Source organism: Oncorhynchus mykiss, chromosome 18, assembly GCF_057628025.1.
Source record: "Oncorhynchus mykiss isolate SJ-2025 chromosome 18, ASM5762802v1, whole genome shotgun sequence".
NCBI lineage: Eukaryota > Metazoa > Chordata > Actinopteri > Salmoniformes > Salmonidae > Oncorhynchus > Oncorhynchus mykiss.
The window spans coordinates 73,657,917-73,681,078 of NC_143039.1; the positions used below are offsets into that span (position 1 = coordinate 73,657,917).

The 23,162-nt window shown below is 44.0% G+C and overlaps 1 protein-coding gene across 24 annotated transcripts in view; it reads right to left on the bottom strand.

Moving 5' to 3' along the window:
* The window catches only part of epb41a (erythrocyte membrane protein band 4.1a), a 147,733-nt gene that overhangs the window by 59,889 nt on the left and 64,682 nt on the right, over positions 1 to 23,162 (bottom strand). For all 24 annotated transcript variants that reach the window (XM_090209388.1, XM_090209387.1, XM_090209386.1 and 21 more), the window contains 5 exons: positions 14,817 to 15,035; positions 9,971 to 10,058; positions 7,764 to 7,916; positions 7,513 to 7,610; positions 5,517 to 5,692 (listed from right to left, as the gene is read on the bottom strand). In XM_090209388.1, coding sequence (XP_090065514.1) covers positions 5,517 to 5,692; positions 7,513 to 7,610; positions 7,764 to 7,916; positions 9,971 to 10,058; positions 14,817 to 15,035 — 734 coding nt within the window. The remainder of the gene's footprint in view (positions 1 to 5,516; positions 5,693 to 7,512; positions 7,611 to 7,763; positions 7,917 to 9,970; positions 10,059 to 14,816; positions 15,036 to 23,162) is intronic.

Sequence of the window (23,162 nt, forward strand, 5' to 3'; positions counted from 1 at the left end):
TCAGTTCAGGAGAATAGATTAACAAGCTCCTCAAGTCTGGTTGACCATCACACTGTTCAGCTCACTGGACTGGTTGGCCATCACACTGTTCAGCTCACTGGACTGGTTGGCCATCACACACTGTTCAGCTCACTGGACTGGTTGGCCATCACATACTGTTCAGCTCACTGGACTGGTTGGCCATCACACTGTTCAGCTTACTGGACTGGTTGGCCATCACACTGTTCAGCTCACTGGACTGGTTGACCATTACACACTGTTCAGCTCACTGGACTGGTTGACCATTACACACTGTTCAGCTCACTGGACTGGTTGGCCAACACACACCGTTCAGCTCACTGGACTGGTTGGCCATCACACCGTTCAGCTCACTGGACTGGTTGGCCATCACACTGTTCAGCTTACTGGACTGGTTGGCCATCACACTGTTCAGCTCACTGGACTGGTTGACCATTACACACTGTTCAGCTCACTGGACTGGTTGGCCATCACACACCGTTCAGCTCACTGGACTGGTTGGCCATCACACTGTTCAGCTTACTGGACTGGTTGGCCATCACACTGTTCAGCTTACTGGACTGGTTGGCCATCACACTATTCAGCTCACTGGACTGGTTGGCCATCACACTATTCAGCTCACTGGACTGGTTGGCCATTACACACTGTTCAGCTCACTGGACTGGTTGGCCATCACACTATTCAGCTCACTGGACTGGTTGGCCATCACACTATTCAGCTCACTGGACTGGTTGGCCATCACACACCGTTCAGCTCACTGTACTGGTTGGCCATCACACTGTTCAGCTCACTGGACTGGTTGGCCATCACACACCGTTCAGCTCACTGGACTGGTTGGCCATCACACCGTTCAGCTCACTGGACTGGTTGGCCATCACACTGTTCAGCTCACTGGACTGGTTGGCCATCACACTGTTCAGCTCACTGGACTGGTTGGCCATCACACTATTCAGCTCACTGGACTGGTTGGCCATCACACACCGTTCAGCTCACTGGACTGGTTGGCCATCACACCGTTCAGCTCACTGGACTGGTTGGCCATTACACACTGTTCAGCTCACTGGACTGGTTGGCCATCACACACTGTTCAGCTCACTGGACTGGTTGGCCATCACACACTGTTCAGCTCACTGGACTGGTTGGCCATCACACTGTTCAGCTCACTGGACTGGTTGGCCATCACACTGTTCAGCTCACTGGACTGGTTGGCCATCACACTGTTCAGCTCACTGGACTGGTTGGCCATCACACACTGTTCAGCTCACTGGACTGGTTGACCATCACACTGTTCAGCTCACTGGACTGGTTGGCCATCACACTGTTCAGCTCACTGGACTGGTTGGCCATCACACTGTTCAGCTCACTGGACTGGTTGGCCATCACACTGTTCAGCTCACTGTACTGGTTGGCCATCATATTTTTCCTTTATTTAACTAGGCAAGTCAGTTAAGAACAAATTCTTGTTTACAATGACGGCCCACCAAGCCAAACCCTAACCCGGATGACGCTGGGCCAATTGTGCGCCGCCCTATGGGACTCCCAATCAAGGCCGGTTGCGATACACCCTGAAATCGAACCAGGGTCTGTAGTGATGCCTCTAGCACTGTTAGATTTTAATGGAGAAAGCTGATCCGAGAGCAGCGCTTCCTTTCTCTCAATCCTAGAAGTATCGACACATGCTCCGACTTAGCAAATGTTCTCGCTGCCTGGTGTTTTGGGAAACGTATGTCACATCTTCGTCCGGTGTAGGAAAGATGTATCGTTTAAAACACTCGTAAGCCTGAGTTCCATCGCTATGGGTAAACCGGGCCCTGAGTGTGAGAATGGTAGCAGCAGCAGTTAGGGAGAGCCCACAGGGAGTAAGACATTGAAGCTGTTTTGTGTAATGTAATCACTGGCTTGTGCCCTGCCTACCTTATGTTGTCAGCAGAAATACAACCCAATGTTATGGGGAGCGGTTGAATAACAAAGAGAGAGAGAGTGTCCCAGATGAGAAGGCTGAGATGAGGAGAGGAGGAGAGGAGGGGAGAGGAGGAGAGGAGGGGAACGGAGGAGAGGAGGGGACAGGAGAACAGAAGGGGAAAGGAGGAGAGGAGGGGAGGAGAGGAAAGGAGGAGAGGAGGGGAGAGGAGGAGAAAGGAGGGGAGGAGGGGAGAGGAGGAGAGGAGGGGAGAGGAGGAGAGGAGGGGAGGAGGGGAAGGAGGAGAGGAGGAGGGGAAGGAGGAGAGGAGGGGAGAGGAGAGGAGGAGAGGAGGAGAGGAAATGAGGAGAGGAGGGGAGAGGAGAGGAGAGGAGGGGATAGGAGGAGGGGAAAGGAGGAGAGGAGGGGAGAGGAGGAGAGGAGGAGAGGAGAGGAGGACAGAGGAGGAGAGGAGGGGAGGAGGGGAAAGGAGGAGAGGAGAAGAGGAGAGGACTAGTGCCTCTTACATGCTGACCAATCCACACTCTAGTCCAGTTGGTGGCAGTAACGCACCTTAAAGTTGGTTGCCAACCACCATATAAAATCCACAGAAGAAGAATGAACGAGGAGAGATTAATCAAAGAAAAATGAACAAAAAACGAACTACAGTGCCTTGCGAAAGTATTCGGCCCCCTTGAACTTTGCGACCTTTTGCCACATTTCAGGCTTCAAACATAAAGATATAAAACTGCATTTTTTTGTGAAGAATCAACAACAAGTGGGACACAATCATGAAGTGGAACGACATTTATTGGATATTTCAAACTTTTTTAACAAATCAAAAACTGAAAAATTGGGCGTGAAAAATTATTCAGCCCCTTTACTTTCAGTGCAGCAAACTCTCTCCAGAAGTTCAGTGAGGATCTCTGAATGATCCAATGTTGACCTAAATGACTAATGATGATAAATACAATCCACCTGTGTGTAATCAAGTCTCCGTATAAATGCACCTGCACTGTGATAGTCTCAGAGGTCCGTTAAAAGCGCAGAGAGCATCATGAAGAACAAGGAACACACCAGGCAGGTCCGAGATACTGTTGTGAAGAAGTTTAAAGCCGGATTTGGATACAAAAAGATTTCCCAAGCTTTAAACATCCCAAGGAGCACTGTGCAAGTGATAATATTGAAATGGAAGGAGTAACAGACCACTGCAAATCTACCAAGACCTGGCCGTCCCTCTAAACTTTCAGCTCATACAAGGAGAAGACTGATCAGAGATGCAGCCAAGAGGCCCATGATCACTCTGGATGAACTGCAGAGATCTACAGCTGAGGTGGGAGACTCTGTCCATAGGACAACAATCAGTCGTATATTGCACAAATCTGGCCTTTATGGAAGAGTGGCAAGAAGAAAGCCATTTCTTAAAGATATCCATAAAAAGTGTCGTTTAAAGTTTGCCACAAGCCACCTGGGAGACACACCAAACATGTGGAAGAAGGTGCTCTGGTTAGATGAAACCAAAATGGAACTTTTTGGCAACAATGCAAAACGTTATGTTTGGCGTAAAAGCAACACAGCTCATCACCCTGAACACACCATGCCCACTGTCAAACATGGTGGTGGCAGCATCATGGTTTGGGCCTGCTTTTCTTCAGCAGGGACAGGGAAGATGGTTAAAATTGATGGGAAGATGGATGGAGCCAAATACAGGACCATTCTGGAAGAAAACCTGATGGAGTCTGCAAAAGACCTGAGACTGGGACAGAGATTTGTCTTCCAACAAGACAATGATCCAAAACATAAAGCAAAATCTACAATGGAATGGTTCAAAAATAAACATATCCAGGTGTTAGAATGGCCAAGTCAAAGTCCAGACCTGAATCCAATCGAGAATCTGTGGAAAGAACTGAAAACTGCTGTTCACACATGCTCTCCATCCAACCTCACTGAGCTCGAGCTGTTTTGCAAGGAGGAATGGGAAAAAATGTCAGTCTCTCGATGTGCAAAACTGATAGAGACATACCCCAAGCGACTTACAGCTGTAATCGCAGCAAAAGGTGGCGCTACAAAGTATTAACTTAAGGGGGCTGAATAATTTTGCACGCTAAATTTTTCAGTTTTTGATTTGTTAAAAAAGTTTGAAATATCCAATAAATGTCGTTCCACTTCATGATTGTGTCATGACTTCATGATTGTGGGATTGTGTCCCACTTGTTGATTCTTCACAAAAAAATACAGTTTTATATCTTTATGTTTGAAGCCTGAAATGTGTCAAAAGGTCGCAAAGTTCAAGGGGGCCGAATACTTTCGCAAGGCACTGTAGGTTTCCCCTTTTAATCTGTGGATTAATTATCAGAGTAAAGAACACACGTTTTTGTGATTCAAAATGGGTCAGAATTCTACAAAGATTCAGCAAAAAAGGACCTTGTACATTTCACAATGTTCATCTCCCCGGACAAATTAACTAGCAACAGCAAGCTAGCTAAATGTCCATGAATGTTTCATGTGTTTTCCACCTGTCCCCAAATGAATATAGCTGGTTCACAGTTAGTTTTGATATTTTAATCTGCGTGTCTTGATCACTTCTGGTGGGTATAGACAAAATCAACATGCGCACGATGGCACACGCGGATGCACGTGAGGAGCCGGATTGGTCAGCATGTTAGAGGTTGAGAAGAGGCCAGCGAAGAGAGGGTTAATAAACCCTGACGTGGGCCAGTACTGTTACTGTACCTGAAGGTAATGTTACTACAGATGTAGGTGGTTGAATTCAAGGTAATGTTACTACAGATGTAGGTGGTTGAATTCAAGGTAATGTTACTACAGATGTAGGTGGTTGAATTCAAGGTAATGTTACTACAGATGTAGGTGGTTGAATTCAAGGTAATGTTACTACAGATGTAGGTGGTTGAATTCAAGGTAATGTTACTACAGATGTAGGTGGTTGAATTCAAGGTAATGTTACTACAGATGTAGGTGGTTGAATTCAAGGTAATGTTACTACAGATGTAGGTGGTTGAATTCAAGGTAATGTTACTACAGATGTAGGTGGTTGAATTCAAGGTAATGTTACTACAGATGTAGGTGGTTGAATTCAAGGTAATGTTACTACAGATGTAGGTGGTTGAATTCAAGGTAATGTTACTACAGATGTAGGTGGTTGAATTCAAGGTAATGTTACTACAGATGTAGGTGGTTGAATTCAAGGTAATGTTACTACAGATGTAGGTGGTTGAATTCAAGGTAATGTTACTACAGATGTAGGTGGTTGAATTCAAGGTAATGTTACTACAGATGTAGGTGGTTGAATTCAAGGTAATGTTACTACAGTTGTAGGTGGTTGAATTTAAGGTAATGTTACTACAGAGGAGGGTGGTTGAATTCAAGGTAATGTTACTACAGATGTGGGTGGTTGAATTCAAGGTAATGTTACCAAAGAGGAGGGTGGCTGATATGGTAACTAGTCACCCTCTTCTTTCCTCTCTGGAGGAGCTGGAGTAAACACAGAGACTTTACATCTTGCTGGAGTTAAACAGGGACAAGTCAGAATCTCTCTCCACATACACCCCTATCCCACCTACAGTCCCGTTCAACAAACCTTCGTCCAGGCTGCGTGAGTTCCTCTTGCTGGCCGAGCGTTGGAACAGGGGGGCTGGCCTGTCAATCATAGAGCTGGCCTGGCGGGTCTGAGCCTGGGTCCGCCCACTGTAGCGGAACTTAGAACCCAGTGCAAGGAACTTCCTGGGAGTGGTAGCCACCTCAGTAGAGGTCAGTCTGGACAGAGGAGGCAGAGGAACATTTATATAAATATATCTATAACTATATAATATATAACTTCCTGGGAGTGGTAGCCACCTCAGTAGAGGTCAGTCTGGACAGAGGAACATTTCTATAAATATATAAATCTAATATATAAAATTCTGCCGTTTGATTGCAAATATGCAGACAGAGTCCAAAGGAGAACACACAGAAGAAGGCTGTTGTATAAAACACCTGTCTCCACATATTCAAACTAAAGGGGAACCATGGCATCCTTGACAAGGAGGGAGAAGCGTGAATCCATGTATACAGGTAAGATAGTCTAGCTAGCTACATTTTCAGATATTACATGTTTCAAATTTGGTCAGAAAGTAATTTCCATTTCAAGTTAAAGTGTACTGTTAGCTAGCTAGTTAACGTTAGCTGGCTGGCTCGCTAGCTAACGTTACGTGTATGATCTGTGTAGTTATATTATTCATATCTAAGAGCCATTTGCATTCCTAGTTATAGCCTAATGTTAGCTAACTAACATTGAACCTGGTTGGTTAGCTACCTGCAGAGTAATGCAGGGTAGTAATGTTATGAGTTGGGATTATGGTTCATTGTTTAGCTAGCTAGCTACATGTCTTAACAAAAGACTCCACTATGCAATGAACCATTCCAATAGAATGTTCATGATGTCACTGTGACAACTGTTGATAGCCAGAGCGAATGTACCAGCTACGTCTATGTACTCCGATTTCAGAGCACTCTCGTCTGAGTGTGCCGGAGCGGAGAATAACTGATAAATTTACGAACGCTCAACACCCGTTGAATATGGCCAGTGTCAGTAAAAGTTGGCAAAAAAAAAAAATATGAAATTGAAGCCAGCAGCACAGTTGCAGTCACCAACACTCTGGATAACATAAAAACAGCCTAACCAGCTCTGCTAGGGTGAGTAAAATGGTCAGAAGGAGCTGCTCTCTCATTTGTGTCTGGAAGTAGCTAGCCAGTTAGCCAACGTTAGCCAGTTAGTTTGGGTGCTTGACTGCTGTTGTTTGGGACAGAATGCTCGGATCAAACCTACTCCTCAGCCAGAGCGTACAATGTGCGCGCTGAATACTCCGAGAGCGAAACACTCTGAATTTATGAACGGACGATCTGACAACGCTCTGAGTTTACGAACGCCCAGAGCGCACTCTGAGCCCACTCTGGCACTCCAGATTAAACTTAAAAAAACACACCCATAGTATAAACCAGCCTTTAGTCTTGAAATCTTTGGGTGTTTAGTACATGGCTTCATATGTGAATCCTTAATGAGATGGGTGGGGCTAAGGCTTTAGGGGGTGCGAACGATGCTGAATGGGTGTAGACAAAGAAGAGCTCTCCAGTAGGTGTACCAAAACATCCAAGGGCTATTTTCTCAAAAGTGAGCTTACAAGTTTATCAACTTTTAACAGCAGAATTACTTTCCCAGAATTACTTTCCCACTACAACTGTAGTGTTTAATAAACAATTTTCTAGCTCTGAGTCTCTACTTTTATCCAATGTCAAAAAACACCATTTCAAATGTAGCTACATAAGACCCGAAATCGAGCCGGTTGGTCACAATTTAGCTTTTAAATATAGCTAACTACATTAACATTTTAGCAGTGCATTAAACTAAGGTAGGTAAGACAACCACATACAGTATTAGTCATTGTGAGTAACTAAACTACATATAACTACTATATAGCCATACTAATAATGTATTACTACTGTAATGACCGTTCTCAATAAAATAATAACTTGGTGTTCTTCACAAGTTAGAATGATAGGTTCTATCACGGGGAGCTTCAAACAGTGTGTTCTCTTACCTGAAGAAGGTGTGATGCTCCACACACACTTTCCACAGCTTCTTGGAGGCCTTGTAGTTTGGCAGTTTGAAACCAATGGCACTTTCGTAATGCTCCAGCTGTTGGAAACAAAAGCATATGAATGATGGTAGCACTGCACTAGATCCACTATACCTATTGATTTGACATGTAACTCAACTTTTACTTATGACTACTATACTGTTTATCTGACTCCTGAGAGATCAGGCCTCTTGTAAATAAATAAAGTTGACCTCTGAGGGGCGTATCTTGATGAAGAAACTGCTGCGTTTGTAGGAGACCTTGAGGACTTTGGGCCAGGGGAAACGGTTGATCCTCAGCTTGTCCTTGTAGACCATCAAACCCCCAGAACACACACCCAGCATAATATCCACTCCATCTAGATCCTGGAGACAGGGATGGGGAGGGAGGGGAGGATGGCGAGAGAGAGAGAGATTTGAGAGAAAAAGAAAGGATGGAAGAGTGTGTGAGTGAGTAAGAAAGAAAGACCACCCAAAAACAGAGAATACAACAGCTAGATGTACATTTGCATGATTGCTGACATTATACCATTGACTTGGCCTGAGTATTAATGCAATGACAACATCCATCCACCGGGAGGCAGCATCCATCTCCTGTTCAGCATAATGACTTCCATATTTTATTTTAAATCCCCGGTTTTGATGCAAACAGATTGACCTCATTTCTGCTACTAAATCTGTGCTCTGACAGAGGCACGCGTTTGTCCCTTTTTTGGGAACAGACACAAACACTGACTTCACAGCTGACGTAGGTTACACTGCAGCAGGCAAGGAGGTAGGTGGGTGGGTGCTATAACCATGTTAAATACCATAGTGCATCCCAAATGGCACCCTATTCCCTATATAGTGCACTACTTTTGAGGAGCCCTGGTGAAAAGTAGTGTGCTATGAAGGGAATAGGGTGCCATCATCAAGCCTTCTCTGTTCGGTGGTTAATGGGACAGATGTGATATAACTGGCCTCCAGTGGACAGACAGGAGGACACTGAGGGACAATCTGGGCTGAAACACCTGCACGCCTACCAACGCGTCATCATACATGGAGGTAGAATATAGTGGTTGCAGATTGAGATTTGAAAACAAGTTAGAACCTACTTATATTCACAACATCAACAACAATGTGATGTTAATACACAGCATCTTCCTTTTGACTTTTTAGTCAGCTAGTCTCCACATGGAGCCTGTCAGTTTCTGTGTTGAATGAGTAATGCTCTGCAGGTTGGGGTTGTGGTCCTACAGTATGTTACCTTGGCCTGGGTTGTAACGCTACGTTACCTTGGCCTGGGTTGTATCTCTACGTTACCTTGGCCTGGGTTGTAACTCTACGTTACCTTGGCCTGGGTTGTGCTCTACATTACCTTGGCCTGGGTTATGACTCTACGTTACCTTGGCCTGGGTTATGACTCTACGTTACCTTGGCCTGGGTTGTGACTCTACGTTACCTTGGCCTGGGTTGTAACGCTACGTTACCTTGGCCTGGGTTGTATCTCTACGTTACCTTGGCCTGGGTTGTAACTCTACGTTACCTTGGCCTGGGTTGTGCTCTACATTACCTTGGCCTGGGTTATGACTCTACGTTACCTTGGCCTGGGTTATGACTCTACGTTACCTTGGCCTGGGTTATGACTCTACGTTACCTTGGCCTGGGTTGGGACTCTACGTTACCTTGGCCTGGGTTGTGACTCTACGTTACCTTGGCCTGGGTTGTGACTCTACGTTACCTTGGCCTGGGTTGTGACTCTACGTTACCTTGGCCTGGGTTGTGACTCAACGTTACCTTGGCCTGGGTTGTGACTCTACGTTACCTTGGCCTGGGTTGTGACTCTACGTTACCTTGGCCTGGGTTGTGACCCTACATTACCTTGGCCTGGGTTGTAACTCTACATTACCTTGGCCTGGGTTGTAACTCTACATTACCTTGGCCTGGGTTGTGACTCTACGTTACCTTGGCCTGGGTTGTGACTCTACGTTACCTTGGCCTGGGTTGTAACTCTACATTACCTTGGCCTGGGTTGTGACTCTACATTACCTTGGCCTGGGTTATGCCTCTACGTTACCTTGGCCTGGGTTATGACTCTACGTTACCTTGGCCCGGGTTATGACTCTACGTTACCTTGGCCTGGGTTGTGACTCTACGTTACCTTGGCCTGGGTTGTGACTCTACGTTACCTTGGCCTGGGTTGTGACTCTACGTTACCTTGGCCTGGGTTGTGACTCTACATTACCTTGGCCTGGGTTGTAACTCTACATTACCTTGGCCTGGGTTGTGACTCTACGTTACCTTGGCCTGGGTTGTAACTCTACGTTACCTTGGCCTGGGTTGTGACTCTACGTTACCTTGGCCTGGGTTGTGACTCTACGTTACCTTGGCCTGGGTTGTGACTCTACATTACCTTGGCCTGGGTTGTAACTACACATTACCTTGGCCTGGTGCAGGTCCACTCCGTACATGGCTAGTTTCTTGGCGTTCTCCAGAAAGGCCATGTCTGCCTGTGCTGGACTCATCGACCTGTAGATAGGACAGATGCCATATTAGCAAAGAAGCAACGTGTTATCATACAGTAGCATGAATGACTCTGGCATTACAGATTCATTATAAGTAGCACATTCCTGCTGTGAAAATGATTTACATAACACTGATTTACATAACACTGATTTACATAACATTGTACACAGGTGACCCTATGCATCCAGTACAACCCCCTCCCTCCTAATCTGAAGGTCTTGTGTGTGGACATTCTGCTGAGTATACTGGGAACACTTGTCTCTAAGTCAGTGTGTGTGTGTGTGTGTGTGTGTGTGTGTGTGTGTGTGTGTGTGTGTGTGTGTACATTCTGCTGAGTATACTGGGAACATTTGTCTCACAGCTAGCTAGCTGCCACCGAGTCACCCAGCCCCGAAGCTAGCCCTGAGCCAGGCCCAGCTCCCAGCCTACTCTGTGATCACTCGGCTACTCAGCCGATGCCCAACACGGCTAGAATCCACTACTCCACCGGATCCTTGACGTAAGCTCTGGACCTTTGCATCAGATCATCGCTGCTAGCTAGCTGCTACCGACTGCCTATGGTGGCTAACGCCCCTGCCCCGAAGCTAGCACCAGTTAGCCGCGAGCCAGGCGCATCTCCCGGCTAGCAAACTAAATTACTACAACTACAATACCTCTTTTGCCATCTGGCCCAGAACCTTTGTCGACACGGCGCGCCGCCGTACCACCACTACTGGTCCGCCGAAGTAACTCCATGCGCTGTGCCCTCAAACGGCCTTTGCCGGACGTCGGAGCAGACTCTTCTACTTACCCCGGCCTGCTAACTTTAAACGCTGTGTCTCCCGCGTGCTAGCGTAGTAACGACTACCCCGCGGCTTCCCTGTTCCATATATTGCTGCTCACTGGACCCTATGATCACTTGGCTACATAGCTGATGCCTGCTGGACTGTTCATTAATCACGGTACTCCATTTTGTTTATGTTTTGTTTATCTGTTGGTCCCAGCCTCGAACTCAGGCCCTGTGTGTAGTTAACTGACCCTCTCTGCCCTTCATTGCCATTTTACCTGTTGTTGTTGCCTTAGCTGATTAGCTGTTGTTGTCTTACCAGTTGTTGTTTTAGCTAGCTCTCCCAATCAACACCTGTGATTGCTTTATGCCTCGCTTTATGTTTCCCTCAAATGTCAATATGCCTTGTACACTGTTGTTAAGGATAGTTATTATTGTCTTAGTTTACTGCGGAGCCCCTAGTCCCACTGTACATGCCTTAAATACCTCCTTTGTACCACCTCCCACACATGCGGTGACCTCACCCAGCATAACTAGCCTATCCAGAGATGCAACCTCTCTTATCTTCACTCGGGGCCTGGGTTTACCTCCACTGTACCCGCACCCCACCATACCCGTCTGTACATTATGCCCTTAATCTATTCTACCACGCCCAGAAATCTGCTGCTTTTATTCTCTGCCCCCAACGCACTAGACGGCCAGCTTTGATAGCCTTTAGCCGTACCCTCATCCTCTGTTCCAAGGGTGATGTGGAGGTTAACCCAGGCCCTGTGTTTCCCCAGGCACTCTCATTTGTTGACTTCTGTAACCAAAAAAGCCTTGGTTTCATGCATGTTAACATCAGAAGTCTCCTCCCTAAGTTTGTTTTAGTCACTGCTTTAGCACACTCCACCAACCCTGATGTCCTTGCCGTGTCTGAATCCTGGCTTAGGAAGGCCACCAAAAATTCTGAGATTTCCATCCCCAACTACAACATTTTCCATCAAGATAGAATTGCCAAAGGGGGAGGAGTTGCAATCTACTCCAGAAATAGCCTGCAAAGTTCTGTCAAACTTTTCAGGTCCATACCCAAACAGTTCGAGCTTCTAATTTTAAAATGGAATCTCTCCAGAAGTAAGTCTCTCCCTGTTGCTGCCTGTTATAGACACCCCTCCGCTCCCAGCTGTGCCCTGGACACCATATGTGAATTGATTGCCCCCCATCTATCTTCAGAGTTTGTTCTGTTAGGTGACCTAAACTGGGATACATTAACACCCCGGCAGTCCTACAATCTAAGCTAGATGCCCTCAATCTCACACAAATTATTAAGGAACCTACCAGGTACAACCCTAAATCCGTAAACATGGACACCCTCATAGATATTATCCTGACCAACTTGCCCTCCAAATACACCTCTGCTGTTTTCAATCAGGATCTCAGCGATCACTGCCTCATTGCCTGCTTCCGCTATGGGTCTGCGGTCAAACGACTACCCCTCATCATTGTCAAACGCTCCATAAAACACTTCTGCGAGCCTTTCTAATCGGCCTGGTCCGGGTATCCTGGAAGGATATTTAACTCATCCCATCAGTCGAGGATGCCTGGTCGTTCTTTAAAAGTAATTTCCTCACTATCTCAAATAAGCACGCCCCTTTCAAAAAATGTAGAACTAAGAACAGATATAGCCCTTGGTTCACTCCAGACCTGACTGCCCTCGACCAGCACAAAAACATCCTGTGGAGGACTGCACTAGCATCGAATAGCCCCCGTGATATGAAACTTTTCAGGTAAGTCAGGAACCAATACACGCAGTCAGTCTGGAAAGCAAAGGCTAGTTTTTCAAACAAAAATTTGCATCCTGTAGCTCTAACTTCAAAACGTTTTGGGACACTGTAAAGTCCATGGAGAATAAGAGCACCTCCTCCCAGCTGCCCACTGCACTGAGGCTAGGTAACACTGTCACCACCGATAAATCCTCAATAATCGAGAATTTCCATAAGCATTTCTCTACGGCTGGCCATGCTTTCCTCCGGGCTACCCCAACTCCGGCCAACAGCTCCGCACTCCCCGCAGCTACTTGCCCAAGCCTCCCAGCTTCTTCTTCACCCAAATCCAGATACCAGGTGTTCTGAAAGAGCTATAAAACCTGGACCCGGACAAATCAGCCGGGCTAGACAATCTGGACGCTCTCTTTCTAAAAATTATCCGCCGCTATTGTTGCAACCCCTATTACCAGTCTTTTCAACCTCTCTTTCATATCGTCCGAGATCCCTAAAGATTGGAAAGCTGCCGCAGTCATCCCCCTCTTCAAATGGGGTGATACTCTAGACCCAAACTGTTATAGACCTATATCCATCCTGCCCTGCCTTTCTAAAGTCTTCAAAAGCCAAGTTAATAAACAGATCACTGACCATTTCGAATCCCACCACTGTGCAATGCGGTTTTCGAGCTGGTCACGGGTGCACCACAGCCACGCTCAAGGTACTAAACGATATCATAAAGACAGTACTGTGCAGCTGTCTTCATCGACCTGGCCAAGGCTTTCGACTCTGTCAATCACCGAATTCTTATCGGCAGATTCTCGGGCTGACTCTTTTCTTTGTATATATCAATGATGTCGCTCTTGCTGCGGGTGATTCCCTGACCCACCTCTACGCAGACGACACCATTCTGTATACAACTGCCCCTTCTTTGGATACTGTGTTAACTAACCTCCAAACGAGCTTCAATGCCATACAACACTCCTTCCGTGGCCTTCAACTGCTCTTAAACGCTAGTAAAACCAAATGCATGCAACCATTCGCTGCCCGCACCTGCCCGCCCGACTAGCATCCCTACTCTGGACGGTTCTGACTTAGAATATGGACAACTAAAAATACCTAGGTGTCTGGCTAGACTGTAAACTCTCCTTCCAGATTCATATTAAACATCTCCAATCCAAAATTTAAATCTAGAATCGGCTTCGTATTTCGCAACAAAGCCTCCTTCACTCACGCCGCCAAACATACCCTTGTAAAACTGACTATCCTACCGAACCTCAACTTCGGCGATGTCATTTACAAAATAGCTTCCAATAATCTACTCAGCAAACTAGATGCAGTCTATCACACTGCCATCCGTTTTGACACCAAAGCCCTTTATACCACCCACCACTGCGACCTGTATGCTCTAGTCGGCTGGCCCTTGCTAAATATTCTTCGCCAGACCCACTGGCTCCAGGTCATCTAAGTCTATGCTTGGTAAAGCTCCACCTTATCTCAGCTCACTGGTCACGATAACAACACCCTCCCGTAGCACGCGCTCCAGCAGGTGTATCTCGCTGGTCATCCCCAAAGCCAACACCCCCTTTGGCCGCCTTTCTTTCCAGTTCTCTGCTGCCAATGACTGGAACGAATTGCAAAATCGCTGAAGCTGGAGACTTATATTTCCTTCACCAACTTTAAACATCAGCTCTCTGAGCAGGTAAATGATCGCTGCAGCTGTACATAGCCCATATGTATATATCCCACCCAATCTACCTCATCCCCATATAGTTTTTATTTACTTTTCTGCTATTTTGTACACCAGTATTTCTACTTGCACATCACCATCTGCTCATCTATCACTCCAGTGTTAATTTACTAAATTGTAATTGCTTCGCTACTATGGCCTATGTATTGCCTTACCTCCTCACGCCATTTGCACACACTGTATATAGACTTTCTTTTTGTTCTATTGTGTTATTGACTGTACGCTTGTTTATTCCATGTGTAACTCGTGTTGTTGTTTGTGTCGCACTGCTTTACTTTATCTTGGCCAGGTCGCAGTTTTAAATGAGAACTTCTTCTCAACTAGCTTACCTGGTTAAATAGTGGTGAAAATAAAAAAAAGTCTGTGTGTGTGTGTGTGTGTGTGTGTGTGTGTGTGTGTGTGTGTGTGTGTGTGTGTGTGTGTGTGTGTGTGTGTATTCTGCTGAGTATACTGGGAAAATGAGTCTCTAAGTCAGTGAGTGTGTGTGTATTAAAACCCCTCCTGACCTGTATGTCTTATGCAGCTCCATGACTTTCTTCTCTAGCTCCTTGGTTTGTCCCGGGGCCAGCCTCAGGTCCTTGGCGTAGTCTGGTGCGTGTGTCTCTGGGTCGTACTCCCCCAGCTCTGACTGCAGTGCGTAGGAACCCAGAAGGGCCAGCGTGACAAAGGAGCAGGGTAGACGGCCCCCCAGGATGTCCTTACGCAGCTGGAGACACAGGTAGTACCTGGCCATGCGAAGATAAAAAATAAAAGGCTGTGGCTAAGTTGTTTTCAAACCAAGGTCCACTGACAATCAAGAAAACTGTAGATGAAATGACTCTTGGTAGGACAATGGAAGTTTTTTTTCTTTAAAGAAACAAGTTTGTGTTATTAACTATAAAATATGTTTAACAAAAATATAAACGCAACATGCAAACATTTAAATGATTTTACTGAGCTACAGTTCATATGAGGAAATCAATCAATTGAAATGTACATTCATTTGGACCTAATCGATAGATTTCACATGACTGGGAAAACAGATATGCATCTGTTGGTCACAGATACCTTAAAAAAATGGGCCTCACAATGGGCCTCAGGAATTCTTCACAGTATTTTTTTGTGCATTTAAATTACTATTATATTATGTTATAGTGTTACTTTTTATAATTTTTTATTTTAGTTTATTTGGTAAATATTTTCTTAACTCTTCTTGAACTGCACTGTTGGTTAAGGTCTTGTAAGTAAATATTTCACAGTATTCGGTACATGTGACAAATAAAGTTTGACTTGATTTGATTTATTGTGTTCCTTGTCCGTAGCTTATGCCTGCCCATACCATAACACCGCTGCCACCACATGGGGCACTCTGTTCACAATGTTAACATCAGTAAACCGCTCGCCCACACAACGCCATACACATGGTCTATGGTTGTGAGGCCGGTTGGACGTACTGCCAAATTCTCAAAAACGACGTTCGAGGTGGCTTATGGTAGAGAAATTAACATTACATTTTCTGGCAACAGCTCTGTTGGACTATCCTTTAGTCAGCATGCCAATTGCATGCTCCCTCAAAACTTGAGACATCTTTGGCATTGCGTTGTGTGACAAAATTGCACATTTTAGAGTGGCCTTTCATTGTGCCCAACACAAGGTGCACCTGTGTAATGATCATGCTGTTTAATCAGTTTCTTGATATGCCACACCTGTCAGGTAGATGGATTATCTTGACAAAGGATACATTCTCACTAACAGGGATGTAATTATATATTTTTTAATTGAACCTTTATTTCACTAGGCAAGTCAGTTAATAACCAATTCGTATTTACAATGACAGCCTACCCCCGGCCAAACCCGGACGACGCTGGACCAATTGTATGCCACCCTACGAGACTCCCAATCACTGACAGATGTGATAGATTCTGTAAACAAATTTGTGCACAAAATTTGAGAGAAATACGATTTTTGTGATTATGGAATATTTTTGGGATCAACACCTTACATGTCGCATTTATATTTTTGTTCAGTATATATTTACCGTATATACCGTTGTCCTACCAAGAATACCTGACGTACACAAACACAGTTAGGGGTCAGCGTGAGGTCACAGACCACAGGGCTTCCAGGAAGCAGCAGCAGAAAGATAATGCATCCTAAATGGCACCCTATTCCCTATTTCCCATAGGGCTATGATCAGAGGTAGTGCACTATATAGGAGATAGGGTGCCATATGGGACACAGACACAGGCAGTACACCCAGTGTGATGCTGTTAATTAGGCTTAAGCCGGGTTGTTTATGTAATCATGGATGGGGTGGAGGTGGGTGGGAGGCAGGATGCAGGATGAAATGACTCTGGATGCAATTAGATTCATGAACTCAACTGGCAGGTGAGGATTAGAGGGACAGTGATTGAAAGGGGGGGGTGAAGAGACAGAGAGATTGGGGCAATGATGACAACCCAGCAAACCGGCAACTTTCCCAGAACATTAGCTAACATTCCATGAAGTTCTAGTTCGGGTTTTATCTAACATCCCAAAATAATGTTTATGATTTTAAAAAAAAGAAGTTTTTCTCACAATTTTTCTTTTTCAAATGAAATATCCTTGAAAAATATCCTCAACATTGTGTACAAAATCTGTAACAACCAACACAGAACATCCCCCCCAAAATCTATAACAACCAACACAGAACATTCCCCCCAAAAATCTATAACAACCACACAGAACATTCCCCCCCAAAATCTATAACAACCAACACAGAACATTCACCCCCAAAATCTATAACGACCAACATAGAACATTCCCCACCAAAATCTATAACAACCAACACAGAACATTCCCCCCCAAAATCTATAACAACCAACACAGAACATTCCCCCACAAAATCTGTAACAACCAACACAGAACATTCCCCCCCAAAATCTATAACAACCAACACAGAACATTCCCCCCCAAAATCTATAACAACCAACACAGAACATTCCCCCCCAAAATATATAACAACCAACACAGAACATTCCCCCCCAAAATCTATAACAACCAACACAGAACATTCCCCCCCAAATTGATTCTGTGAAAGTTTAAACATTTCTTAGGTTGTGGCAAAAACTGAGAAAACACAGTCCTGTTGAATATTATGCAATGTTTGTATAAAACATTCACCTGGTGTTACAAGAACGTTCCCAGAACACATTTCTTCTGTTCTTTTAAAGGTTCCCTACCATTGTGGGGGTATAACAAGAGGTAGGTTCCCAAAACACTAATACTGTCTGTCCAGCTGTGCAGCCATTAAGATTACGTTTGTATCAGGGTGCACAAAAAACTCCTTTGAACAAAAAAACTCAATTTGCAAGAATGTTGATAGACCAGCCTTTCTGGAGTTCTTTAAAAAAGGTCCCCAGAACATTTAATTAGGTTGTTGGAAAAGAGTGGATATTCATACCACGTTTAAGGTAGGTTGCGCAGGACATTCCCCTAACGTTGCAATAATATTTTTAAAATATTCACTAAGGTTGCACAAAACATTACTACAATGTTGCATAATGTTCCACATTTTCCAAATTTTGTCCACGACGTTCATAGCAAATAAATAATGTTACATTGATGTTGACGCAATATACAGTCGTGGCCAAAAGTTTTGAGAATGACACAAATATACATTTTCACAAAGTCTGCTGCCTCAGTGTCTTTAGATATTTTTGTCAGATGTTACTATGGAATACTGAAGTATAATTACAAGCATTTCATAAGTGTCAAAGGCTTTTATTGACAATTACATGAAGTTGATGCAAAGAGTCAATATTTGCAGTGTTGACCCTTCTTTTCCAAGACCTCTGCAATCTGCCCTGGCATGCTGTCGATTAACTTCTGGGCCACATCCTGACTGATGGCAGCTCATTCTTGCATAATCAATGCTTGGAGTTTGTCAGAATTTGTGGGGTTTTGTTTGTCCACCCGCCTCTTGAGGATTGACCACAAGTTCTCAATGGGATTAAGGTCTGGCCATGGACCCAAAACATCAATGTTATGTTCCCCGAGCCACTTGGTTATCACTTTTGCCTTATGGCAAGGTGCTCTATCATGCTGGAAAAGGCATTGTTCGTCACCAAACTGTTCCTGGATGGTTGGGAGAAGTTGCTCTAGGAGGTTGTTGGTACCATTCTTTATTCATGGCTGTGTTCTTAGGCAAAAATGTGAGTGAGCCCACTCACTTGGCTGGGAAGCAACCCCACACATGAATGGTCTCAGGATGCTTTACTGTTGGCATGACAAGGTAGCGCTCACCTTGTCTTCTCCAGACATGCTTTTTTCCGGATGCCCCAAACAATCGGAAAGGGGATTCATCAGAGAAAATGACTTCACCCCAGTCCTCAGCAGTCCAATCCCTGTACCTTTTGCAGAATATCAGTCTGTACCTGATGTTTTTCCTGGAGAGAAGTGGCTTCTTTACTGCCCTTCTTGACACCAGGTCATCCTCCAAAAGTTTTTGCCTCACTGTGCGTGCAGATGCACTCACACCTCCCTGCTGCCATTCCTGAGCAAGCTCTGCACTACTGGTGCCCCCTGATCCTGCAGCTGAATCAACTTTAGGAGACGGTCCCGGTGCTTGCTGGACTTTCTTGGGCTCCCTGAAGCCTTCTTCACAACAATTGAACTGCTCTCCTTAAAGTTCTTGATGATCAGATAAATGGTTGATTTAGGTGCAATCTTACTGGCAGCAATATCCTTGCCTGTGAAGTCCTTTTTGTGGAAAGCAATGATGACGGCACGTGTTTCCTTGCAGGTAACCATGGATGACAGAGGAAGAACAATGATTCCAAGCACCACCCTCCTTTTGAAGCTTCCAGTCTGTTATTTGAACTCAATCTGCATGACAGAGTGATCTCCAGCCTTGTCCTTGTCAACACTCACACCTGTGTTAACGAGAGAATCACTGACATGATGTCAGCTGGTCCTTTTGTGGCAGGGCTGAAATGCAGTGGAAATGTTTTTTGGGCATTCAGTTCATTTGCATGGCAAAGAGGGACTTTGCAATTAATTGCAATTCATTTGTTCACTCTTCATAACATTCTGGAGTATATGCAAATTGCCATCATACAAATTGAGGCAGCAGACTTTGTGAAAATTAATATTTGTGTCATTCTCAAAACTTTTGGCCAGTTCTTTGTGGCACGTGACCACACAACTGAACAGTAGTCCAGGTGCGACAAAACTAGGGCCTGTAGGAACTGCCATGTTGATAGTGCTGTTAAGAGTAGAGCTTAATTATGGACAGACTTCTCCCCGTCTTAGCTACTGTTGTACTACTCGAGCAGTTTAGTCATCTCAACTTGCTCAATTTCCACATTATTTATTACAAGATTTAGTTGAGGTTTAGGGTTTAGTGAATGACTTGTCCCAAATAAAATGCTTTTAGTTTTAGAAACATTTAAGACTAACTTATTCCTTGCCACCTACACTAAAACTAACTGCAGCTTTTTGTTAAGTGTTGCAGTCATTTTCAATCGCTGTAGTAGCTGACGTGTATAGTGTTGAGTCATCCGCATACATAGTAAAGCACTTGCTTTACATTGTCGTTAGTAAAAAAAAGTAAGGGGCCTAGACAGCTGCCCTGGGGAATTCCTGATTCTACCTGGATTATGTCGGAGAGGCTTCAATTAAATAACACCCTCTGTGTTCTGTTAGACAGGCAACTCTTTATCCACAATAAAACAGAGGGTGTAAAGCCATAACACATACATTTTTTTTCCAGCAGCAGACTATGATCGATAATGTCAAAAGCCGCACTGAAGTCGAACAAAACAGCCCCCAATTGTCAATTTGTTTACTGTAAAATAGCACTGTATCTGGTCAAGCACAATTTTCTACAAAAGTTTACTAAGGGTTGGTAACAGGCTGATTGGTCGGCTATTTAAGCCAGTAAAGGGGGCTTTACTATTCTTAGGTAGCGGGATTACTTTTGCTTCGCTCCAGGCCTGAGTGCACACATTTTCTAGTAGGCTTGAATTGAAAATATGGCAAATAGGATATGCCAATATCGTCCGCTATTATCCTCAGTAATTTTCCATTCAAGTTGTCAGACCCTGGTGGCTTGTCATTGTTGATAGACAACAACAAAAAATGTCACCTCTGCCACATTCGCTTTACAGAATTCAAAATTACAATGCTTGTCTTTCCTAATTTGGTCAGATATACTTGGACCTGTGGTGTCAGCGTTTGTTTCTGGCATGTCATGCCTAAGTTTGCTAATCTTTCTAACAAAAAAATAATTAAAGTAGTTGGCAATATCAGTTGGTTGTATGGCTCAGCTGTATGAGGTTGATGGCTGCGCTGTACAGGTTGATGGCTGCGCCGTACAGGTTGATGGCTGCCTCCAACGTCGTTTTCTTCACATTTTTTAAATACATTTTTTTAACTAGGCAAGTCAGTTAAGAAGTAATTCTTATTTACAATGACAGCCTAGGAACAAGTGAGTTAACTGACTTGTTCAGGGGCAGAACAACAGATTTTTACCTTGTCAGCTCTGGGATTTGATCTAGCAACCTTTCGGTTACTGGCCCAATGTTCTAACCACTAGGCTACCTGCTGCCCCAAGCGGGATCGTCTGAGCTCAGCCACCCAGACAGCTGATGAAACTGATGAGTATTTTGTGGGGAAAAACTCATTCTGATTGGCTGGGCCTGGCTCCCCAGTGTGTGGACCTGGCTCCCAAATGGATGGGCCTATGCCCTCCCAGGCCCACCCATGGCTGTGCCCCTGCCCAGTCATGTGAAATCCATTGATTAGGGCATAATTTATTTATTTCAATTGACTGATTTGCTTATATGAACAGGTAAATTTTGGCATGTTGTGTTTATATTTTTTAAATCAGTATTGTTGTTCATTAGTTTACTCAAATTAGGGGATGGGTGGTAAGGTTATGGGGAAATAATAAAGAAGGAATATATATTTTAAAAATCTATATATAAAGTTTATATATTTAAATTAATATATTTACCCCCCCAAAAAAATAGATTGGGGATTGGAAAATATAATTTGAAACGGGGCTCAAAAGACAAAACTATTCGATATACAGACCTGCCTGTTCTCAGAGTCAAAGCAAGTTAACGTTGTCTTCAAGTAAAACATTTTTTTGACCAAATCGTTTTACAGTATTTTGAATGAAATTGATCTCTGATTAAAGATCAAGTTGACATCCGTTTGATTTCTCATACCCATTCCTACTAGAAGGTGATATAGACACACATCACACTTCAATTTAATTCATAGGTCACTTGAACAGCATTTAAATCATACAAACACAACCATATTTTTTACACAATTTACGAGTTAGAACACAATTTACGAGTTAGAACACAATTTACGAGTTAGAACACAATTTATTCATTATTAAAATGTTCCCATCCTCTTCATATGCTGTGTAACACTGTATTTTTTGTTACCATTTTAAGTGAAAATAATCACAGTAAGGAACTTAATTGTTACCCAGAAATGATTTGATATTGAGATAAAAATGCCAGCATTGGACCTTAACTCAATAAAAGATTATTACATTGAACCTGAATTTGTTTTGATATATTTATTATGTATCGTAATTTTTCAGAATGGGTTTGTCCTTACTCTAAAATGGATTAAATATATTTTACACACAATACCCCTATAAAAAGTACAAAACTGAAATATAACATTTACATAAGTATTCAGACCCTTTACTCAGTACTTTGTTGAAGCACCTTAGGCAGCGATTACATCTTTCTTGGTTATGACGCTACAAGCTTGGCACACCTGGATTTGGAGAGTTTCTCCCATTCTTCATTGCAGATCCTCTCAAGCTCTGTCAGGTTGGATATGGAGCATCGCTGCACAGCTATTTTCAGGTCTCTCCGGAGATGTTCGATCGGGTTGAAGTCCCATTCAAGGATATTTAGAGACTTGTCCCGAAGCCACTCCTGCGTTGTCTTGGCTGTGTGCTTAGGGTCGTTGTCCTATTGGAAGGTGAACCTTCAACCCAGTCTGTGGTCCTGAACACTCTGGAGCAGGTTTTCATCAAGGATCTCTCTTTACTTTGAGCTGTTCATCTTTCCCCTCGATCCTGACTAGTCTCCCAACGAAAAACATCCCCCCCAGCATGACGCTGCCACCACCATGCTTCACTTTAGGGATGATGCCATGTGTCTTCTGTATCACCTTCAAATGTGAATTGACATTCAAACTGGAGAGAAATATAATGGGGATGTATTCCAATGCGTTTTAAGGAGCTGTACATACTGAGAATGTTGTGGTAATAATAATAGTAGTCAAACGTAAATATAAAATGTTCTTGAAATGTTCTGAGGACCTCCAAGACAGGGTCATAGTTGTTTTCGGTATTATTTAGTTTCCTTACAGAACTGTTTGTTTTCCTCTTTGTTCTTTTTGTTCAAGTGTTCTGATTTAAATAAATACCATGAACACGTGTACCACGCTGCGCTTTGGTCCAGGCATTTACAGGAAGAGGATCGTGACAGCAAGTTTTGTGCTTTGGGAACCTATCACTTGTAATGTACCCACACTGTTCCCACAACCTAATTCACTGTTCTGGGAACCTTTAAAGAACTCAGACAGGTTATTCTGTGAACATTCTTGCAACATCAAAGGACTGTTTTGTGTAGCCTGATACAAACACTATCTGAATGTCAGCATAACTGGACAGTTTTAGTGTTTTGGGAACCTCTTATCATATCCCCATAATGTTCCCAGAAACCAAATGAAACATTCTGATCATCTTTTAAAGAACCGGTTAAATGTGTTCTAGGAACGTTTTTCTAGCATCAGGTGAATGTCTTATTCAAACATTCTATAATCATCAGCACGACTGGACAGCTTTTGTGTTA